A 24,005-nucleotide genomic window follows, 5' to 3' on the forward strand; every position below is an offset into this window, starting at 1 on the left:
CCTTCTGAATAAACCCACTGAGCTTTTATTTAAGTTGACCTTGATATTACATTCCCCGCGTATTACCTCGTGCAGGCATGGATAGACCTTTATTTCTTTCACGTGTACTTGTAATTATTTCCACCAGGGCAGTATTGACTGACTGACTGACTGATTGACTGACTGACTGATTGACTGACTGATGGACTAACTGACTGATGGACTAACTGACTGATTGACTGACTGACTGATTGACTGACTGACTGACTGGTTGACTGACTGATTGATTGACTAACTGACTGATTGACTGACTGACTGATGGACTGACTGACTGATTGACTGATGGACTAACTGACTGATTGACTGACTGACTGATTGACTGACTGACTGATGGACTAACTGACTGATTGACTGACTGATTGATTGACTGACTGACTGATGGACTAACTGACTGATTGACTGACTTACTGATGGACTAACTGACTGATTGACTGACTAATTGATTGACTGACTGACTGACTAATTGACTGACTTACTGATTGATTGACTGACTGATTGATTATATTTTTGGGATTATTTCATCAGGAGACAAGAGCGTGAGACTTCAGTAAACATGTGAAGTAATTAAGAAACACAGAATATCTCGTATATATCTAAATACCAACACAGACTGAGCGGTATTTCATTGTCTGTGTGTAGGGGGAGGAAGGGTAGGGTTGTTTCATCCTTATAATCCTTTCACTAACCTTACATGCGCCCCTGGTAGTAGTGGCATTATTATTATTATTATTATTATTATTATTAGTAGTAGTAGTAGTGCAAGATGGCGCCACTATAATCACTCGCCTGCGCCAGAACGGGCTGGGCCGATCATCAGGACCCACCGGAAAGAAGCCTTGGACCGACCATCAGGATCCACCGGGAAGAAGCCTACCGGCGCAATAGGCCGCAATGTAAAAAAAAAAAAAAAAAAAAAAAAAAAAAAAAAAAAGTAGCAGTAGTGATAGTGGTAGTGGTAGTTAAATTCACACTAGTCTTAAAGGTTTGTTATTTAAGGTCAAAGACGTCAAGAGCACACTAAAAAGAGCTTTACCTCATGAATTTAACGTAAGATATGACATTTAACACACTACATTTTCCTCTCATTTAAATAGCAAGCAAAAATCAAATACGCCTTAAAGACTTAATGAAAAGGGAGGAAGAGGTAATGGTAGTTAGCGGTAGTTCTCTTGTTTAGCCTTCTCCCCCCTCCTCCTGCCCTTCTGCCTGACCCTCCTCCCCCCCAGGCCTGAAGGTAGGGGCAGGGCAGGGAGAGGAACACCTGCTTGGAGCCACGCCCAAGAGCCAGTAGGGAAGAGGAATGTGTGGAGGGAGGATGTGTCTGCGTCTTCTTGAGGTCCTTTATTTGGCGCTGGAGTGATTTACAGGTAAGTAGATGGTGTGTGGATTTACGGGTGGGTGTGGGCAGATTATTGTGGGTATGAGTGTGTGTGGTTGGGTTATTGTGGAAGTGGGGGTGGGTAGTTGAGAGGGTGGGTTGTGGGTATGAGTGTGTGTGGTTGGGTTATTGTGGAAGTGGGGTGGGTAAGGGGGGTGAGGGTGGGTATTGTGGGGATGGGTATGTGTGGTTGGGTTAATGTGGAAGTGGGGGTGGGTAGTTGTGGGTATGTGGGGGTGGATGTTTGTTAGTTTGTTATTGGGTTGAGTTCCGGTTGTCATCATTACAATAAGAGGTGGCCAAGGCGGTTCCCAGTTCTCTTCATGACGTTACGACTTAAAAAATCTGCATTGCTCCCTGGCTCAGTGCCTCGAACAGTAGATGCTCGTCTCAGGAAACGAATAGTAAATGACGTTCAAGATATTGTTTGATGCATGACCTAAGGATCGGCAGGGCTTGAGGGGGGTGTGGGTCAGTGGAGGCAGAATTGGTGGAGTCGACCTGGGCCGCTAATCCCATGGACAGAGGTGAAACCGCCTAACCGTCATTTGCTATCATTCACTCGCCGTCAACATGTCGGATACCCGGGTGACAGCTTACGCCCGCCGCCTTGGTTACTGCCCTCAGGCCATGTCTTCTCCATTATGACTATTGTTCTTGATTATCGTACACTTATTGATGCGGTAGATCTATTTCGTAAATACTAATATATATTTTCTACATACTAAATGGAAACAAACCAATTTCGAGATTTCGCAAGCTCATCACGCCACTAATTCACTGATGTTTCTTTGCTTAAATGTTTACCTGCCACCAACCATCACTAACATTCATAGTATTCCTACTTTTAACAGCTAAATAAATGCATATCGAGGATCATTATTGCGGCTAACATCATAATTGTTGACAGCCCCTGCGGAGCGCTGCGGCAGTGGAGCGGGCCTGAAACCTCATCAACGGTAAACGGTAAAGCAGTGTTTCTCTGTTAACTGTTTTCCGAAACAGAAATACCTATTATGTAAATTGGTTTCAGCAATAGCTTTGATTAGCAATGATGATCTCATAGTTGAACAAAAAATAGGTCTACTACGGTCATTCCAACCCCCGGAAACCCAAGTGCGCAGAGACCTGACATACAACAGGTATCCGCCATCTTGGTGGCGAGAGAATGAGTTCATGACATTTCGGCGTCTTCATTAGTCAGGTACTGATGTCGATTCCACCCGTTATAGCTCCATGACTGGGTCCCTCCCCTGTACGGCTGGTTCCTGAAGCCTTGCCGTACGCACCCCATTGTTTCTGTTGCATCACTAATTTAAAGGCGATAGTTTGCTAATTTTCACGAGCAAGGGGAACTGCACATCTTGATACTTCAATGGGCAACGGGACGAGAGTAATTGATAACTCGGTCAGTCCAAGATTCGGCTCCTCCGTTGGGGGGAGCCTCTTTTAATCCTGCGGGAACATAGGTCCTTCGTGGCCCTTGACGAGGGTGCGGGGTAAGGAGAGAACCATCTCTCAGGGGGAGGGTGTGGTTGCTAACAGACACTCGCGGGCTATAGATGACCGGACACTTCGTGCTGGTCAGACCTTGCTGCGCAGCGGGAAGCTTCGGAAACTGCTCCCCGTGACTGCCTGCGTCAAGGTCTTTGAACAAAATGCCGTCGGGTGTCGTCTTGTACATTCGATTCAGCTTGAGCATCTTCATGGTGTGGAGGAGCTGGTGTCCTGCCAAGATGGCAAATAGTAGGCAGTCTTCCATACCCTGTTGAGAGGGCCAAATTACTATGCGTCCACCAGGTCGGTTTCTGCGTCCTTTGTGGCAACTTGGGTCTGCGTGGCCTGGGGTGACTGGGTCCTCGTCTGGGTGGGTGCTATTGCGAGGCAGGAGGAGCGGTGGAACGCTGTGAGGCGCGTCGACCAGGCTCCGCTTGGGGCAACCCTTGAACCAAGCGTGGCGTGATATTTCCCGCTGCACACTCCACACTGAGCCCGTTTCCCACAGTACTTTTGCACATACCCGAAGGCGTGGCATTTGAAATACCGCAGAGGTCTCGAGGTGAACCTCCTGATAGATAATACAACCTAAGAGATTGACCCCGTCATGTCACCTCTACCCATGCCCTACCTGACGTGTGCTTTCCGCGAGCTGCGAGTGACCCGCGCTTTCCTCCTTCATGCGAGGGTGAGGCGCAAGCTCCTAAAGATTTTTGCTTGTCAAGGTCGTTAAACTTTATATACATGAGATTTATTAGTGTGAGTACATAATCTGATCAATGTAATCGATATTCATTCGTCCCCCACGGTGAGACTGATAGCCAAAAATTGGGTTGTCTTATTGACCAATATAAGTAAGGAATTCCCAAGTTTTACAGGAACTGTAGGACAGCAATCCAGTCCCTGTTAGTGTGAACTGGTTAGAGTAACATTAGACTAACGGTACAGTGAGTAATTATGTTCCCGAGTACCAAAATTTCTGGTATTCCCACAAATTACCACACAGTACACTTTGGGGTTAATTTAAGGAAAGTCAAGATACATGCTTAGCTGCATTTAATTGACAATTAATAACGAACATCAAATACACACAGACGTGCACGCACGCACACACACCAAGATCATCACACACCAGCCTCACTTTCGGTCACACGCTTCAATTATTTAAGACAAACAGCATTAACAATGGGGATAATAGGCATGTATGTATTATATTATATATATTAATATGTAACAAATGAAGTATTATATAAAAGAAGCAAGTATTATCAAAACTTGTAAAAAGCAAAGTAAAAAGAAAAATCTGAATTTCATTATTTTTGGTCGATTTATCACATTATGACAGATTGAGCAACACTTCACACACACACACACACACACACACACACACACTATAAAATCTTGGTGTAGCGACTGGACATCCCAAGGGCAAGGACAGTGTTGGGTTGGATTGATAAACTGTTGTGGGTGTTAATCGCTAGCAAAGCCCCATTCATTGGCACTGGCACTCCTCACGTAGCAATGGCATGACGTGTAAGTCCTCCCTGGTGCTCAGTTCATGCCACTCAATGCCTTCTACTAACGACAACCGAGTCAATAAACATGGCGTCCATTTTAGTTACGAAAAATAACAGCGGGAGAATTTTAATTTTGGTTTAGAAAAATTTACAGCAGGAAATCTAAGTCTGTCCTAATGATCAGTTTCATAAACTTCATAACCTTCAGTTGTGGAATGTGACTATTTCCATCCGAATCAAGTTTCATCTTATATCAGTAGTTTATAAAATACATGATGCATTCATACTAAATCATACCAGTTAGTCATTTGTCTTCCAATATTTAAGGGTATTCATTCAGTATGAAAAAAAAAAAAAAAAAAAAACGATGCTGAAAGCTTTTCCAAATCCTCTCTATCAGTGGGCTGCCTCTTTGGCCAACTGGTTACAGGAGTGGCTTTTGGTCTGACAGGTCATAGGTTTGATCCTTGATGTCGGAAACATTTGTTTCCCCATTTCTGGGTCTGGATCAACTTCTTGTGTGTTATGTGACACACAGTTGTCATGTGGATGCATGGGAAAATGGAATTTTGGGCAACACACTCTTATCCAGTTGCAAGGGGTTTCCATACTAAAAGATTACAGTTCAACTCATTTGTTTAATTAATGTAAAAGTATTCCTTATGAAAAGAAAACAGGCTTTTACCCAGTCAGAAGATTTTCATATTAATACACTAAAACCAATCTGACCACTTGAAAAATTACCTCCAAGTACCTTACAAATTTTCCTTCACCTGAAGGTAGTTTTTATAATCTTTGGTGTCCTGACAGCCATAACAAGACAGTCATCAGCAGGGAGTCTGAGTACCAGTGGCAAGCAGGGAAGACTTTGGTCACATGACAAGCATTATGATAATGTAGTTAAAAGGAATATTACTATCTTGGTGCATGGAATGAGGTTTTGCTGCACGAGACATTAAAACGAACACTGCAAATGCGGAAAGACCACAGTTTCACGACCGTCACAGTCAGTCGTTGCATCGTAGAGTCAGCCGGTAGAAGTCAATCATAATGTCTTTCTCTCAAACAAGTACATAACATTCCTTCCATAGAAATTTGAGTAGGGTATTTTTGCCAATTCATACAGTCAGTCCATTTAGTATTCATGTTAAGCTTCTAGAAAATTGAGCCAAAAATCATTGAAATAGTCTTAAGTTAGATATTGATATATTCATTATTTTGAAATCATAAAATTATCTTTGCAAAAACTTTAACCATTTTTTTTTTTTCCAGATACGAATGCTGTTTGGAATGGCGAGTACAAAGTGGCGAAGACACCCCACGACACAGTAGATACTTAGTTGCCAGAGCTGAATCTTAAAGGCTAGAGTGCTACAAAAATAGAGGCAAGTATGTACAATATGTTGAACTAGAGTTGTAGATCACAGTCCACAGGGGTGAGTTTGACACAAGCTGCTCAAGCCGAGGTACAAAATGACTACCTAGTGTTGGTGATAGTGAGGGAGGTGGACCAAACTGTATGCATCTGCTCAATTAGTACTCACAAATAATTAAGGTGAAAACTGAAAAATGAAAATTGAAGTGAGATATAAGAACTAATATTGAAGAGTAAGGGCAGATTATCTTACTCAGAGCATCGTTTTTACCGGTTTCTGACCCATAACTATTGCCAAGAAACACCAATAAGTAACCATTTAAATGATAACTCTATATATGTTTGGGGGTTGGAAATCGACAAATATAAGAGGCTAAGTACAACAATCTGGCAACGATGAGTAAGGGATATTGACGAAATCGTAGCGCTCGGTTTAATTAGAACATCCAAAAAGAACAAGAAAAAAGGGAGATTGCAGATATATATAACCCTAATGTTGAATTTCTATGCGGAGTTCAAACAGTACATCCAAAAACTAAAGAAAAACAGTAACTAAGATATAAGAATTAGTTGAATTCGAGTTGATAAAGTCCTTTTTTCGAACATTAATTTTTCATACCTCAACTCAATTTTTCAGAGTAGATTGTTTCCTTACATTATGAGTACTAATTAAGCTGATGCATGTAATTTGATGAACACACCCTATGCTGAAGAAAAGGATGGGGGGAGGGGGCAAGCAGGAGAGCCACATACAATCTCACACACATACACACACACATCGAGGAGAAATTACCGAGACTGGGATTCTAACATACACACACACAGGCAGGATGAAAGACGGGAAGAGGTAGAGATGATTAAGACACGTACAACACATCAAAGAATACGCTAGGTGCAAATTATACCGCACATATATTCGCTAGATGAAAGACAAGTAAAGGTGGAGATGATTAAGATGAAATGAAGGAAAAATGTGTGTATGAGTAAGGGGGGGTAGGAATGGGAAGAGGTGGAGATGACGAAGATAAAATGAATGAGCATGGATAGCAGGATGTGGCAGGGTAATGTATGAATGAAGTGTGAAAGGGATGAGAACAGGAGAGGAGGAAAGAAAAAAAACAGACACAGCAGGGAAGTTTATCCACATAGGAGGAAGGGAAGGAATATTGAAGGAAATGGAAAAGTGAAGATGATTGACATGGCGAATTAATAGATAGCGAAACGTATGTCCATGAGATATGAAGGGGTAGGAATAAGTGGAGATGATGATAAAATGAATGACACAGAAGGAAGATGTGGCAGGGAAAGGCATGAATGAGGTATGGAGGACATGAAAAGTGATAGGAATAGAATGAGATGTAGATGATAAAGGCAAAATTGACACAGATGCAGCAGGGAAGTTTATCCATTAAGGGGGAAGAGCACGGGAAGGCGTAGGAATCAACGAAGTGTATTAGGAATAGGAATCGAAGCAACTTTTATTATCACGAGTGAATTATTGTCGTGGGTTACACGCCGCGGGGAGACTAAGTGGCCCCAACGGCACTACTGGTGAGCGTGGCAATGCTCGGTGCACGGAAACACAATGGCAGCGGCAGGTGATTCTGTGGCTGCGTTGTGTTTTCTTGGCTCCTCACTGTAACTTCATGGTTCCTGTGTCCTTCAGTTACCCCCTCCAGTACATCGTTTTCTGCTGACATGTTCACTCGGTCTGTCTTTTTGGCTTTCCTTGTCCCTGAAGATGTGTGTTTTGGCCTTAGTTGCTCCTGTTGTGTCATGCCCATATCAGTAACCCTCTCCCTGTCACTAGAGGGGTTACTGGCAATAATAGCTGATTCTTAAAACCTACAAGTTACCTTCCAGCATCCAAACAGTCATCATGCACTCACTCCACTCTCCCAGATCATTACTCTCTCACTATCACGTGTTGTCCATACAAGTAAAGGTGAAGCAAACGGTTAGCCTCCTATTACTCTGTCACACTCGCATTAACAGTTGTGCTGTCTCTGCAGGTCACCGGCAGTCCTCGGCGCTGCATGGGGTGACAGCCAAGAGGCCCCCTGCAGCTACTTGATGAAAGATGACGTGCGTTTCCTCTCCTGCTCCACTTGCGCGTTCCTCTCCGTTAGCTTCTCGAGGTGGCACCTGATGGCTAGTCGAGTGGCCTGGACGCCGCTGTACTCCAGGTGGCTGAACACCGTGCCCATGTGGAGGAGGAAGGCCAGCAGCAGCATGCCAGCCATGGAGAGCAAGGACAGGCCCACCAGCGCCCCCACGGAGAGGTCCAGGGAGAGCACGGCCAGGTAGACAAGCTCCAGTGCCAGCACCAGGCCGGCCAGGGTGAGGTAGATCCGCCTGTTGCATGCCACCTTCTTCATGCCCTGCTCGCACACTGCTGACCCCTCCAGCAGTGCGTCGGTTTGCGCCTGAAGCTCAGTGATACTTTCACTCACGTCCTCGTCTGTGGCAAGGTGGACATGGGTCAAGATCTAAAAGTCTTGTGTTCGATGTATATTACAATCTTTCACTGGTATAACAATCTCAAAAAACCTGATCAGGACAAAAATGAATTTATGAATTGTGAATGTTCTGTAAGTGCTAACCTTTCACAGGGGTGAGGGTGAGGACGGCACGCACAGCCTCGTGGTCGGAGAAGCTGAAGTCCCGCTGTGGCACTCGCTGCGGCCATGGCTGGTCACACAACTTGGTCTTCACCTGTAAAAGAATACTCATCACACCTGAGAAGGCCTCTGCGCTCACCTGCAGACTGTAAGACCAGCCAGAGCAATGGCTCCTTGGTAAAAATAAAGTTGAGGGCATAAACTTACAGCTGCGTGTGGCCTATGAGCTCATATCAGTTGCATTGGCCCTTATGTGGTAGGTAAGAGCCAGTGTAACATCTGGGTTACCACAGTCTATTTTTCCCAGGTACCCATTCATTGACCATTCTTAAAGGGAGAACGACAAACAGCTGGGTGAGCTGCGAGGTGACTGATCTGGCCAGAATCTGGGCCTATGGGTTTGTAGCTAGGCACAGTAACCACAGCACCATGAAGGAGTGTTTATTACAGATGTGGATGCAAATCTGGATCCATTTGAGAATTATGCACACCTCCGCGGTGCAGTGGTTAGTGTGCCTAGCTATGCATCTGCAGGCCTGGGTTCAAATTCCGGCCCAGGCAGTTGACATACAGCTCACCCATCTGTTAATCCTCCCTATTGGGCTGGTTGACAAATGGGTACCTGGGGAAGGTAAACTCTGGTAACCTGGTGTCACACTAGCCCTGTGTACTGACTCGAGGGCCACTGGGAATGAGATGAGCAAAGAAGCCACACACAGCTATTACAGCCTATGCCCTAAACTTACCTTTACCATTCAGAAGGGAAGGAAGAGAAAGCAGATCCAAGAGTGAAGAACAGGACATGTACTGGTGGAGGAGGAAATATGCAGTGTGGAAGAGGCTACACAATTGATCTCTATCATTGTATCTCTGGTATACAAGACTGTAGATCTGTTGCTGAGGATAAAGTTCTGACATCTTCCATCCTGTTGTTATTAATTTCCAATCTGTCCACACCCACTTTTTATGCATGGAATGTTATAACCCTTAAGATACACAGTTATTTGTTGTGTCAATGAAATATGTTCCCTTGCTTGTAATGTACAGTGGCTACAATGCCTGGCAGGGCTGCAGTAGCTATACTTGTTGGTTCAGTCATAGCCCAATCATGTACATTAATTAAATGACCTATGGGAAAATGTCCTTATCTTTCCTCCTTAAGGTCATCCTCTAATAACTGTACGTGATTGGGCAATGTCTAAGAACCTAAAACCACTAGCTACCTCAGACACTGCAATCTCTGTACATTACAAGAGTGAATGGGGATGCAAGGGAAAATAATCTCAAAAAATAAGTGAAAAGTCCAAGATCACCGTACAATAACTGTTACTAAATCTCCAGCACTAAGGGAACGGGCGTGGCTTAGAGATGTATACAGATTGGACAGACTAGAGATGTACATATGTATTCATCAATGCTTATGTCTAGACTGTTATGAAGCTGATAATAAAGATCTGGCTACCTCCATCTGGCTGTCAATTAATTAAATACATTATACTGTATCATATATCCTTCCTTAGTAATGAAACTTATTGTCTAGCAAAGGGAGGTCTTTCTTGGTTAATTTATGGTACGAGTTTCTGGCTATCTTGTGTTTGAAAAGACTCTATTAACCTAACCATGCCCCAAACTGTTACCATATATATGCATTGACTCAGAAAAATCATACATGCTTCCTTACTCTTAATGAGACTTTCCATATAACAAAGTGATCTCATTCTTTGTTGATTTCTATCAAACAAAAGTCACTGGCTGTCATGTACTTGAAGAGACCCTAAATTTAGCCTAACATAACCCCAAACAGTTACTCAAGGTCTTGACTCAGAAAATTCATATATGCTTCCTTACTAATGAGACTTTTCAAACAACAAAGAGAGGTCATTCTTAGTTAGCTTATACCACAAGTTCCTGGGTATCATGTGTTTGAAGCTACCCTAAACTTAATCCAACCAGGGCTGGAGTGCATTTGGTATTTGTATTTGAATACATTCAAATACCGTATTTGGGTATATTCCTTAAAATTCTAGCCTTCTGGGCATACGTGTAATTGTCATGTGTAGAACAGGTTCATGAGCTCATTTCACTGTTGCATAACTTTAGAACAGTGCTATACCCTGTTATGTCAAGAAGGTATTTTTCAATGAAAAATATTCATGAATGTATTCATAAATACTTTCAAGACGTATCTGTATTCAAATTAAAATCATTTCAGTGTATTAGAATTCATATTCGTTGAAATTTGAAGTATTTGTATTTGAATGCACAACTCTCGTATTTACCCCATTCCTGCTCTCTGACTCCTCATTGATATATAAACGTGGGAACAACCTTGTGTGTGGCGGAGGCCTGGTAGAAGATGTAGTCGATCCTGTTGCCGGAGGGGTTGGTGAGCAGAGTCTTGACGTTGGTGTAGCTGTTGGCCGGCGTCAGGTTGGTCTCCCCACATGAGCCGGGGGTCTGAGGAAGGGCAGCAGCATCAGTAAGGCGGCAGAAAGACAACAGGTGTAAAAGAAACTAAGGGCAGGAGTGTCAGTAAAGGAAAATGTCAGTGTGTATAAGAACTAAGTGTAGAAATTTTACTGAACTACCTTGACTCTAATTGCATATATGGAATAAAATTGTGTTTCTTAGATAAATGGAACCTGGAATACATGGGAATTCTTTAAATGTAAACTCTAAGCAGAAATTTATGGGAGTTACTTATACCTGAAAGCTAAAACAAGGAGGAAAACAGTGATCCTTAAATGAGAAAAAAATATATTGAAAGGGCATAAAAAAAAAGATATAGACCTAATCAGATTCCCCTCAATGAGCAGACAGGGATATGAAAATTAAGAGAAAATAAGTAATAAGTAAGAATTAAAAAAGGGTAGAACAAAAGCAATACACACAGCCATACACACACTCTCAATAAAAAGGGGAACAAAAAAAATACACACAACCATGGACACACTCAGAAAAAAAGGGCAAAACCAATACACACACGCACACAACCACGCACACACTCAGGAAAAAACGGGGGACAAAAACAATACACACGCACACACACACACACAGGCTGGCCCACCTTAGAAGGACTGTCGGTGTATGTGTCCACCAAGCCTGCATAGAACTTCACCATCCTGTAGGCGAAGTCGGTGGGTGTGCAGTTGAAGTCGCCGGCGAAGATGAGCACCTCCTCGGACTTCTTGGCAAAGCGGATCAGCTCGGACGTCTCGAAGGCCTGCGTGAGTCTGTGGTGCACGTACTCGTCATTCCGCGGGTCGTACTCAGCGTGGAACTGTTGTGTGGGGTGGCGGAGGTGATGGTGTTTGTTAATTGGAATACCCAGGCAAATGTTTATATCTGGCGCAGTTGGAAATTTACTTCAGTCTAATTAATTTCCATAAACTGTAATCTCCTTGGAGGATCTTAACTATGGCAAGAAGGATGTGAAGGTCAAGGGCTCACGTTAATGACAAATAAGTGTTACTGTCCTCTTAGGGTGCGCATGTCAATTTGTGTTTACCACTGCAATTGGCACTCATATCATGGTGAAATTAAGTTATTTAAATATGATACTGTCAAAGAAAATGCTCATTGATTTTATATTTCGATAATAGCTCAAATTTGAAGTATTAAAAATAGAATTGCTAAAATAAAAACCTTGATTAAACTTATATTTTTACTTTGCACAATTCATTTTTATACATCAACTCAAACTTCAAGAGTATGTAATCATTTCCCGAGGTGAGTACTAACTGGAATGGAGCGCACAGATTGACAAGCTAACCCTTCAGTGAGCAGAAGAAACAGTGGAGGAGCCTCACTCACACACAAGGAAGGGATGACTCTTGGAACACTCTTCAACAACATCAGTAAAGGAAAGCATTAAGGTATTCCTGGGTGAAAGTCAAATTTCAAGAACAATTAAGGGCCAACTTTAGGGAGTTAACTTTTACGAATTTAATAGTTGTCTTTTACAAATATAAGGAGTATGAGAGCCAGTTTCACAGTCCAACACAGAGGCTTTGTTATCACCCAAACCAAACTATTCAATCTTACACACTCCGCAATGGTTAGGAACTTAAATATAAACACGAAACACTACACAAGGAATTTTTCAGTCTTTGGCATTGGTTTGGAGGCTTACTAACCCATCGTGTCGAACTGTGAAAGTGGCCCTTACAAATTTAGGAAGTTTATCTTTTTCTTACAGGAGTATAGAGTAATTGTTGACAGTGAGTGAAGCAAATCCTTGGAGCTTCAGTGTAGGAAGGGACGACTCCTTGGAAACACAACCACCCACTCACTGCTCACTACCAAGGTGCCGTGCAAGTCCTCATGCAACAACAACAACAACAACAGCAATCCACACGTAGACGAACACTGCGGGGCCACAGCTGTTTGTCCTGTCTGTCTGTCGGTCGGTCTAGCTGGCTGTCTCACTCACTTTTGGGTTTTATTTGTCCAGTGCATCAATAACTATAATTCTACTTACTCTTTGTGCTTTGTTAGATACATGAATGATTCCCAGTTACTGTTTATTATTTTTTTTCGAATATGCAAGAATAATTACTAGCATAAGAAATTCTACTAAACATTAAGAACTTTTATAAAATGTAACTTGTCACAATAAAGAGAATATAAAAAGTAGGGAGGAAGGAAGCACAATCCACGAAGCAAGAGAATGAGGCGAGTGCCAACAGGGTCCTGGTTAGGAGGAAGGGTTTAAGATTTGAAACAGCAGAAATAAGAAAAAAATCTCAGGAAATGGCAAAAGTAGTAGTAAGCAGGCAATATGAAGGAAAGGGAAGTCAGTCAAATTACAAACAAAACCTGACCAAGAAGAAAGAAATGAATGACCCTGATGGTCCCTGACACTAGTCCCTCAATGCACGCTGCTTCTGTACTCTTTGCACTTCATAAAAGGTAAATAAACATATGGAGGGTTAAAGAATAAGGACCATTCTCTTGGGAACTTACAACTTTTCATCAAATGAGAAAGAAGCATTGGAATTCTTTCACCTGCTCATTCTGCGTGTACCAATGAAAGGGAATGTGGAAGAAGGGCTGAATACAGGGACCAAGTGCAAGGTAGGTTAGGTAATGCTGTCACACCTGTGCTCTTTGTGAATTCAATGTCACATATGTGGTGACTCACTGTGAAAAGTTTCAAGCATTTACATCCAGCTTCTAAACGTTTGGTCTTGAGGATTTTCATATTTCCTCAACTGAGTGTCTTTTTTACTAAACAGTTTTGACATGTTACTTATGTTCAACTTTCCCATGACATGTCAGGGTATGGAATTTCTGATGAACAGTGCAAGGATTGAGGTGTGTGTGTGTGTGTGTGTGTGTGTGTATATACACTTATCTCCACAGGTGTTCACTGTTGAGCAGGTAACCAGTGAATGGGTCACAGGGTCCCTTAGCAGCAATGATTTGGTGTAGCAGTTCCCAAGCTATGTCTGGTTGCGACCTTAATAACAGCGATGAGAAACACTGCTCTTAAGGAAACTTCTAAGACTTCAAACACTCACACTGATATTGTTTCCTTCTGATATACCCCCCGCCCACACACACATGTGCAATGACCCAGTAAGAGGCTCAAGAATCAGGTGCTTAGGAAAGGTGGGCGGGGCTGGAGAGACTGCTAAGATGTTAGAGTGATCAATTAAACAATTAAACCACAACTGGAGCCCAAAGTGAATGAGTGTGAGCCAGGAAATGCCCAGAGCTCTTGGCGACAATGGAAGCAAACATGGCAAGAAGAAAAGGTATGTAATGCATACAGTGGTGCAGACAGCCATACAGAACACAACTCGGAATACTACCAAAAGACACACATCAAATAAAGCCTACACCCAAAACACACAAACACACCCAAAAAGAGAGAGAGGGAGAGGCATAAAGCACCATTCTCTAGTCAGCCTCAAGACAAAGAAGAAGGAGAGGTGAAGGTAATGATGAGATAGCTACTTTATTCACTATGGGAATCCTCTCCTCCTCCACCTCCTTCCCTGGGCCTGAGCCACACAGGCGGGTGCACACACCCTTGCTTGGGAGCGGGGAGCTTATGAACTGTGGGAGAGAGGGAGATAGACGGTGGGAGAGGGAATGACGCAGAGACTATTTTGAGACTGGAAGGTTAGCATTACAGCCCTGAAAGGCAGTCATTTCATTTACCTGCCACAGGCAAGAACTTTATGAAGTCTACCAGCCACCAAAGAATTCCAATCAGCAAAGACTGTTTGCATGAGAATGTCAATTCAAGGCAAATCATTTACCAATTATTAATTCAGGTCTGGATCCAGATCCTGACCTGAAATAGGGGCATATTAAAGATTCTCAAACAATCTTTTCTATTTAGCATGAATTTGGTTTGGTGCATAATAAGGAGCAGGTATATGCAACAGTGAGGCATCAGTCAAAATTGAAATACTGAGAAACAGGCATCGATAACCACTGTACAATATACACAATAAGATGTGGAGTGATGCCGATAAGAGTGCAGCAAGCAAGGGAATGAGTCTTTGCCCCTGACTGGCTGTGTAAACCTCTTGGTGACTGATCCTTCCTGGCCTCTGACTGGCTGTAGATTTACTTAACATGGTGAGCAGAACACTCATTACTTCAAGCTTTCAGGGTTGTATAACGTCATATATTAGCTGTTTTGAGGGTAAATAAGGAAGGGAACCATGGAGAGATAATTAACCAAGCCAGAAGCATGTTGGGGGAGGAGTGTTCTGGTGGCAAGACCTGAACAACCTGCCACATCATCCCCAGCAGGAGGGTGTTGGGGGAAGGATAAAGGGGAGGGTACAAGGCTGTCACAGGGAAAGAGATCACTCAGCATTATCAACTGCAATGGAAAAGGAGGGTCAGGAGCTTCCTCGTCTGCAATCATATACGCATGAGATGTACAACACTTTATACCACAATGCAAGATATATGTGAATGCCATAGGAACCACACTGACCAAATGTATAATACGTAAGGACAATACAGGTGAACCAAAACAAAAATAAAACTTGTGGTATCCAAAGTCAAAATCACATTGCTAGGCCTGGTGACTCGGACTACATGCAGCCGAGTCTGAGATGCTGGATGGTTAGGCAAATTAACCCGGTAGCAGCGATGGGCCAAATTTGTGGCTTTACCGTGTAGCAGCGATGGGCCAAGTTTGTGCCATGATATAAACCCCCCAAAATAGATGATACATAAACTGATCCCAAATGCTTTGATATATATCATGAAACGGATTGTGAGTGATGATTTTTTCTCATTTTCTCGCTTACAGGGACCACTAAGAAACATGATCCCCGCTGCTACTGGGTTAATGTAGTGTTGTTGTAATATGGTGATGTAAGATGAAGATAGAGACAGTGTTAGGGGTGTGCAGCAAGCTCGAGTCTTTTTAAGTGCAGGACCATAACATCGGCAGGATATTATTTTGAGTTTTGAAGAGTACCAACTGATCAATTGGGGTATATGTTCATGGTGCCACAACTTCATCATCATTATCGTCAGGTTAATGAAGTCTGGGAGGGTGTAGTAATTATCCAGTATTAAAAAGAACAAATTTGTACTCTCTCTGCTCTTATGTTTTTCAATAGGCCATAGTGAAATAACTGTATACTATGACGAAAACAGTTAAGGGTGCTACATTTTATACCTCATGGCTTTAAAATCTTTACTACACAAATATTTAGCAAGCTGAGTTATTCCCCCTACTAAACAAATACCATAGTTAGTGAATTGTTACCAAGCTGAATTAAACCTTTTACTAACTGGCCTTGACAATGTGATTTTGCCCCCAGGACCTGCAAATCACTGACACACCAACTCAGAACCATGACAGGATAAGACTCTGACATAACCTCAAGACATGGAGGACAAACAGTTGCCAGCAAGGCCCTCTGTGGCAAGGCTGATACAAGAACCATACACAGACAGGCTCGGCAAGTGACAACATACACGTCACACATGCCTGAAAAAGAGCGAAAGAAAGAGAAATGAAGGGAAGAGAGAAAATCATACCAAGACACACAAGAGAGAAAGAGAGAGATAGAGACAAAGAGAGAATGGGAAGTGTGATGTACAGTAAAGAGTGGCGGATTATTAATAGAAAAAGTGGTCAAGGTTGGGACGAGAGAGAGAGAGAGAGAGAGAGAGAGAGAGAGAGAGAGAGAGAGAGAGAGAGAGAGAGAGAGAGAGAGAGAGAGAGAGAGAGAGAGAGAGAGAGAAAAGCACAAGCAGACTTTAACAACAGGATATCAATTCACAGGAAGGAAAAAAAAACAATGCAATGAAACAAACAAACACTTACGAGGCCAACACAAAACAACCGACAGCAACGAAGAAGCAATACAGTACTACAAGGGAAGACAACAACAACAACAACATAACAAAAACAAAACAAACAAACGCACATACATTAACAGCAATGCAAAACTGTAAATAAATAAAAAACAAGATGAATTGAATCTACGAGGAGAAAGATAAACAAGAGCAGAAACAATGAGGACACAGACAGACAGGTGGAAAAAATACAACACATTCACACACACACACATACACATACACATAGAATAGAAAAGAAAAACAAATAGGTAAATAAAGAGCAGGAACAATGAGGACACAGACGGACAGGTGGAAAAAAATACAACACATTCACACACACACACATACACATACACATAGAATAGAAAAACAAATAGGTAAATAAAGAGCAGGAACAAAGAACAGGGACAGGAAAGAATAAGACAAACACACATACAATAAATAATAGAAGAAAAAACAGGGTAAAAAATAAGTAAATAGCAAAAACAAGGAGCAGAAAAGATAGAAAAAACAAGGAACACACACACACACACACATACACAAACAAAGAAAAAAAGTAAAAATAAATAACGAAAAACGAATAACCCACTAAATCATCAACGCACCCCAAACCCGAAACTCAAACTCACGTGGGTGTTCGCCAGCAGGATCGGCACTCCATGGCGGGTGGTGCGGCACAGGGCCACCCCCTTGCCACCCCACCAGTCCCCATGCAGCATCTTGTGGGGGTAGCCGTTGAGGGCGAAGCGGTGGAAGTGGACCTCTGTGATGGGGGAGCGAGAGAGCACGCACAGGCCGGACCCCATGCACCCGCTGTAGAAGGTGTGGGAGAAGGGCAGCAGCTTGTTCACCTGCAGGAGGAAGAGAAGAAGGTGAAGGTGGGCAGGAGGATGTGTTACTTATGGTGGTAGTGAGGGGGGTGAGGAAGACAGGTGAGGGAGTTTAGGTAGTAAGGGAGGTTGGGAGGAAAGAGTGAGGAAGGTTAGGTGGGATAGTAGTGAGGAAGGTTAGGACAAAGGGTAACTGTTTCTTCAGATGAATAACTATATAACTGGTTCTTAGATGGTGAAGGTGGCAGTAGTGAAGGGGGTTAGGGTGATTCGTGGACAGGGAGGACAGAATGTAACTGGTTTTGAGCCTTTGAGGAGATGGCAGAGAAATTTAAGTGATCAATATTCAAAGTTAAGGATGAATGGATGAATCTGCACAAAATAGTGATCATATCCAGTGACAAATAACTTGTAAATACACACCTTGGATGCTATGATGTGGTAGTCGGCCTTGGACCACACCTCCTGCAGGAACACAAAGTCATACTCCTCGTTCCCCGTCACCAGCTGCTGGATGATGGCCTCGATGCGCGCCTCACGGTCCTTGGAGATGCCCGGGATGCCCCTGTGGGTGGTGTGGGGCATGAGACTCTTGTTGTGTTTGGTGTGAAGTAAGGTTATACTATTTTTGGTTGTGTTAGCCAAGGTTGTGGACAGAGAAGCATAATGGCATGATGCTAAGGTTTGTAGTTTGTTTCAGCATCCAAAAAGAGATATATTTTATTCATTAGTGGTAAAACTAATACAAATAATAAAGTGAATGCTATACCACACAATTACAGACTCAAAAAAGACCACTGATCCAGGAAATAAAAATCCTTACTCCCACTCTTTCCACTCGCATAAAAAAAAAAAAACTTTCTGAACTCAACTAAAGCCAAGTAACAATTCTTATTTCACAGGCTCACCAAACATCCTCTTCCCTTCACACCCACACTCACACATCCCCAAAATAAACATATGATAAAATAAACTAATAAGAAACAGAAAAAAGCTTTGTGAACCTTGTGAATAATAATAATAATAATAATAATAAAATACACATAATTCTTCATAGGCTCACCAAACATCCTCCTCCCCTTCCCAGACTCACCAGACATTGAGTGTGAGGACCTTGATCTCCACGGCCATGCTGGAGTCCTTCTGGGCACGCTCGGAGACGGTCATCTGCCTCGACGGCCCTCACGGACACTGTGGTTACTTATGGGCAGCCTGGGGAAGTTTACATAGATTTATATAGATGTCCTCACCATAAACAGACCCCATGATCCAAATTACATGAACTTTAAATCTAAGAGAAAGATGAGACTAAAATGATTGTAAGGTTGTGGTGAGTGAAGAAGTATGTAAGAAGGAAAAGAGAATGGCAGGCTTGTTAATGAGAGAGAAAGGGAATTGTGTTAATGTGTAGGAGTTGCTATGAAGAAATTAAGTTATGGAGAGATTGTGAAGAGAGGGAGAACATATGTAAGAAAGAGGACAGGAGATTTTGTTAGACAGAGAACAAAAATGTTTTAAGAAGGGGAAAGAGAATGGAAGAGTTTAAGAGGGATGAGACAAAATTATGAGTCTGTAAGGAGAAAGAAAATGCCGGAGTTTATACGAGAGATAGAGATTCAAGCAAATTATGGGACTTACTAAGAGCTGCTGGAAGTAAGAAGAGATTAGAAGGCTTGTAAGAAGAAGAGACGAGGACTTGGTGAGAACTCAAGTGCTTGCAAAAGGAGATACTGATAGTGAGGAGGAAGAAATGAGAGACAGTGAGATAAAGAAAAGACAGGGAATGAGAGATGGTCAGGGAGAGAGAGAGAGAGGCAGACTATTTGTACCTTTGTGTGTGGGAGGAAAATACAACTGCCTGTGAAGTGGCTGTGAAACAAGTCATAAAAGGAAGAGAACAGAAACTCTAATCATGGGAAAACACACACACACACACACACACGCACACACATGAAAAAAGAATCTCGCTGTGGGGGAAAAACACTCAGGGCTGAAGGAACATGAAATGGCTCCCAAGAAATGAAGGAAAGGAAAAAAATATTGGAGAAAAGGACATGGGGGACAAGAATATGGGAAATGTAGAAAAATTAACCCTTAAGAGTAGAGGTTCATTAATCTGAATTGTGTCTCAGGGAAGTTATATATGATCGAGATAAGAGTGAATAAAAAGGAACTACTACAGCATACAAACTGTGTGAGAAATATTAATGAAGAAACAAACACAAAATAAATAGTAGTGTTAGATTTAAATTTCATACGCTAAAATACAGTAAATAAGAATGAACTACTACTGTATACAAAATTTTGAGGTGAGAAATATCATCAATAGAAACATACATAATAAATAGCATCAGATTGAAGTTTTATATGCCACAAAATACTAAATAAAAAGGAACAACCACACAATATTTAGAAGCGAGAACTTATTTTTAAAGAAACTTGAAAACAAATATCAGAAGTGCCTCGGCAATGGCAACACTATACCTTAACAACGCACTCTTCAGAAGCAACACACCTGACCACAAACTCTTATGTTCTCCTTCTACATATTTTCCCCCTTTCTTCTCCTTCACAATCTCTCCATAACTGCTATCTTATATTTCAAAGCAATTCTTACACATTACCATAATTCTCTTTCTCTCTAAATAAAAAGAAACTATCTAAAATTTAAAAGCGAGAACAATTTTCAAAGAAGCTAACAAAATAAATAACGTCAGAGGCGTCTCAGCAATGGCAACATTACGACCTAACAATGCAATCTTTGGAAGCAACACACCTGACAGCTGGGAACGTGCGCAGACATACTAGCTGCCACTGCAAACGTTACTGATAACACAGATAAGAGTGAGTGTGAGTGGAGTAGTATGGGAGATGGATGTACTATTATGATTTATGGGGTAAAGTTTAGTACATTTGGTAATGGTAGAGCAGCCTACTCCATGCATACCTTTTGATGATGAGCATGTGTTTAGTTGGGTTACAATGCTCCAATGGTCTGTGCAAATTCAGGCAATACAATACACTATACAGTATTCCAGACTCGGTTTGTGGGGAGGATGACAGTTCTCAAAAATCTATCGTCAGTGTCATATATCTGTCATCATTGATATCAAAATGTTTAGAATAGAAAATGCACCGAATCCATCGAAGTGAGACATATGCCACTTTCGGCTTTTACAACAAATATTTCCAAAGGCCACAAAGGAGATTGACTGGGTTCTCATGTATTTTCCACATTCATGGCACAGAAACCTTGTCAGACTATCACAAGGCTCATAAAACTGCCAAAGGAAATACCCCCAATCTCTAAGAATGCCTTATCAAATGTGGGCATGTGAGATTCAATATGTTTGAGAATATGTGACTAAGTTATGATTGCTGATTTTTGTCCCTCACCCAAAACAAATGTGGAGGAGGAGTCACTACTATTTCAATGGGGCTAGGTTACTATTTCAGTGGGTTAAGATTACTTAAGTTTCACTAGGCTGTCGGTGTTTCTGTATTTTTTCATGCAGTCCTTATACACTTAGAAATTGCTGTCAGAATATTATCATTGCCTAGTTCTTGATGTACTTTAGATTGAGGCTAAGCACCACTCTATCAATCCATAATGGGAGCACACACTATAGCTGCACATGGCCTCAGAGCTGAAGAATATAGTGTATGAGATGTGGATGAAAAGGGAACACCAACGGAGGAACTTGACTGATTGAGAAGAGAAACAAGATAGGGAAGCGCCGTTGCAAAGGCTACACTTCCCGACCAACACCTGAACCTGAACCTAATCTCCAGCACATTAGTCCTGGAGCCTGTGGTGGATAAGGACTCCAAAATTAGAGCTAACTCACTCTGATGGTTGACACTACTTTTTTCTGATATATTTTAACATAATCATTTTCATTAGTTTCTGTTGCATATCGCTTGTTTCTGAGATCTGAACGCCTGACTTAGCGGTGATAGGTCAGCATTTTAGCAGCAATAGGTTACTGTTCTTAGCTGTGATAATTGCTACTTAAACAGATATTGAGTGCTGAACTAGATGAAAAAATATGGTTCTGTTAGTTTAGGAAAATAGGGAATGGCAGTACATGAGTTTAGTGGCACCCTTGTCTACTATATTGAACTGGGTGTGATTCTGTAGCTTTACCAAGGGGTGATGATGCAGAGAGAGAGAGAGAGAGAGAGAGAGAGAGAGAGAGGGAAAAGCAGAGATCTAGACTAATCAAATATGCTTAAGGATGATGTGCTCTTAGGCTAATCTCCACTGCATTCCACGTCATCACAGCTGCCAGGTAACACAACACACCTGGACAGCAACACAAGACACACCTAAAACACAACACAAATGGAAAACAACAAAAATAGACTAAATATATATGTCTTGAAATCTTACCTCCACGTATAACAAAGGAAGACTATTGTAACCCTTTCTATGCCCTTCCAAGCTTCACACACGGTCGTAAAACAGGGCAAATGCAAATAAAACACCGTAAAACATATCCTTGACCCTAAAACACGTAAAAAACATGAAATAACGGGAAATATACGGGTTTGGTTAGCAGGTATTCACGCATGACAAAGAAATACCAATACTAATTTTGCTGTCCCCTTCCAAGCTTCACAAGTGGCTAAATAAAACAGAAAATGAATAAAAAGCAATAAATATATAAAATAACAAAAAAAAAATAACGTGAAAAATACGGGTTAGATTTCCTTGTATTCACGTTATGACAAAGAAACGCGAATATCAACCTATCTGTCCATCTCCAAACTACACAGATGGTCACAAAAGGTAAGAAAATGAATAAATAATAATAAATCAACATAAATAAGAGGAAAGAGCAGCTGCGTGGAGGTCAAATCCCTAAAAAAACGAGGAAGACCCAAGCAACTGTCAGAAATGTCCACGATTTTGACACCTTTTCACAGGTATTTCGGCCTTTAATTAGTGTGTTCCACGTGTGTATTTGTTCCTTAGGCTTTTATTTACCTGTGTGGAGGAGGAGGAGGAGGTGGAAGAAGAGGCGCGGGAGATATGGAGGAAAAGGAGGAGGAGACCGTCTTCCTGCCCGCCTCTCCTCCCTCAGAGTCTCGCAGTGATGCCAAGTGTGGGAAAGTGGCAACCCTTACCCTTGAACCAACTTGTTTTTTTCGTTTTTTGGTACTTTATCGGGGTCTGGATATCGGTATGAGGTTCTATTCTTCACTGATATAATGTAGGTGAACTGTTAAAGGGCATGATTGAAATATTAACTAAGGTAGAATATGGAAAATAGACCAAGAATCTCTACATCTAGGCCCTACATTTTTTTTTACCTTGTTTTTTACGTTTTTTAGTACTTTATCGGGGTCTGGATATCGGTATGAGGTTCTATTCTTCACTGATATAATGTAGGTGAACTGTTAAAGGGCATGACTGAAATATTAACTAAGGTAGAACATGGGAAATAGACCAAGACTCTCGCCCCATATATATACCTACATATCTACACTTTTTTTTTTTTTTTTAGCAGTATCGAGGGCTAGATTTTACTATGAGGTTCTTTTTTAGTAATATTATATCAGTGAAGAATAGAACCTCATACTGATATCCAAATCCCGATAAAGTACTAAGAAACGAGAAAAACAACAACAAGGAGTAGAAAAGTGTAGAGATGTAGAGATTCTTGGTCTGTCTCCCATTCTAGCTGAGTTAATATTTCAATCATGTCCTTTACAAGTTCATCTGTACGTATTGGTTATGCAACTTCTTAGTATTCTGGGCTGCCTCCCGCTGATATTCTGCTTGCTTTTTAGTCATTATGTCCTACGGTGTAGTGTACATATTAACCTCGAAACCGAACAGGCAACATGACCACGAATATAATACCTGCCCATTTTATTCTTTCCTTGTTCTCTTACTTTTTTTTATAATCATTCTTACGGAACGCTTCAAGCACAAAATTAGGCCTACCCAGAAAACATTACCTACCAAAACCAGCCCAATATAGCTATAGATTCACTACTTTCAAGCCTACCATAGGAGCTCAACATCCTTTCTTTCATTATTGCTTGATTATTTTTAGTAAGAATTACCACACGACGCTTGATGTATAACAAATAACCTCATACGGCCAAGAATCAAGGCTATACGAGTTCCCGCCCAAACTAGCCCAACAGCTATATAGATGTCACTGATTTCAACGTTCTTAAGAGGCTCAACAAGTGGCCAACACCTGCTGACTACCTGTAAAACCCTTCTCTCACAACTTTCTATAGATTTCGTTTCTCTCTCTCTCTCTCTCTCTCTCTCTCTCTCTCTCTCTCTCTCTCTCTCTCTCTCTCTCTATTTCCTCCCTTTTTCTCTTTAACTCCCTTTCGTTCTTCACTCCTTACTGTTCCTCTCTTTCCTCCCTGTTTTTCCACTTTCTCTTTCCTTTTCTT

At 41.8% G+C, this 24,005-nt stretch overlaps 1 protein-coding gene and 2 long non-coding RNA genes across 7 annotated transcripts in view; 2 read left to right on the top strand and 1 right to left on the bottom strand.

Moving 5' to 3' along the window:
• The window catches only part of LOC127005072 (putative neutral sphingomyelinase), a 110,104-nt gene extending 87,422 nt beyond the window's left edge, over positions 1–22,682 (bottom strand). The window contains exons 1-9 of one of the 5 annotated variants that reach the window (XR_007758260.1): positions 22,573–22,682; positions 18,676–18,794; positions 18,006–18,147; positions 17,382–17,603; positions 14,389–14,490; positions 11,495–11,707; positions 10,756–10,884; positions 8,410–8,521; positions 6,426–8,267 (exon numbers count right to left, since the gene is read on the bottom strand). Coding sequence is in view for 2 of the 5 variants with exons in the window: in XM_050873565.1 (XP_050729522.1) it covers positions 7,873–8,267; positions 8,410–8,521; positions 10,756–10,884; positions 11,495–11,707; positions 14,389–14,490; positions 17,382–17,603; positions 18,006–18,147; positions 18,676–18,749 (1,389 nt within the window). In the remaining 3 variants the exon portion in view is untranslated. Of the gene's footprint in view, positions 1–3,955; positions 8,268–8,409; positions 8,522–10,755; positions 10,885–11,494; positions 11,708–14,388; positions 14,491–17,381; positions 17,604–18,005; positions 18,148–18,675; positions 18,795–19,220; positions 19,353–22,572 lie in introns of those variants that run through there. The other 4 variants (XR_007758258.1, XR_007758259.1, XM_050873565.1 and 1 more) reach the window with 4 other exon arrangements.
• LOC127005075 (uncharacterized) lies at positions 995–6,901 on the top strand. The gene is made up of 2 exons (XR_007758262.1): positions 995–1,406; positions 5,704–6,901. It is a non-coding gene; the product is annotated as an uncharacterized LOC127005075 (long non-coding RNA).
• On the top strand, positions 16,661–17,284 carry LOC127005076 (uncharacterized). The gene is made up of 2 exons (XR_007758263.1): positions 16,661–17,021; positions 17,130–17,284. It is a non-coding gene; the product is annotated as an uncharacterized LOC127005076 (long non-coding RNA).
• Positions 22,683–24,005: the final 1,323 nt, after the last annotated feature.

The sequence above is a fragment of the Eriocheir sinensis genome, chromosome 29 (assembly GCF_024679095.1).
Source record: "Eriocheir sinensis breed Jianghai 21 chromosome 29, ASM2467909v1, whole genome shotgun sequence".
NCBI classification, from domain to species: domain Eukaryota; kingdom Metazoa; phylum Arthropoda; class Malacostraca; order Decapoda; family Varunidae; genus Eriocheir; species Eriocheir sinensis.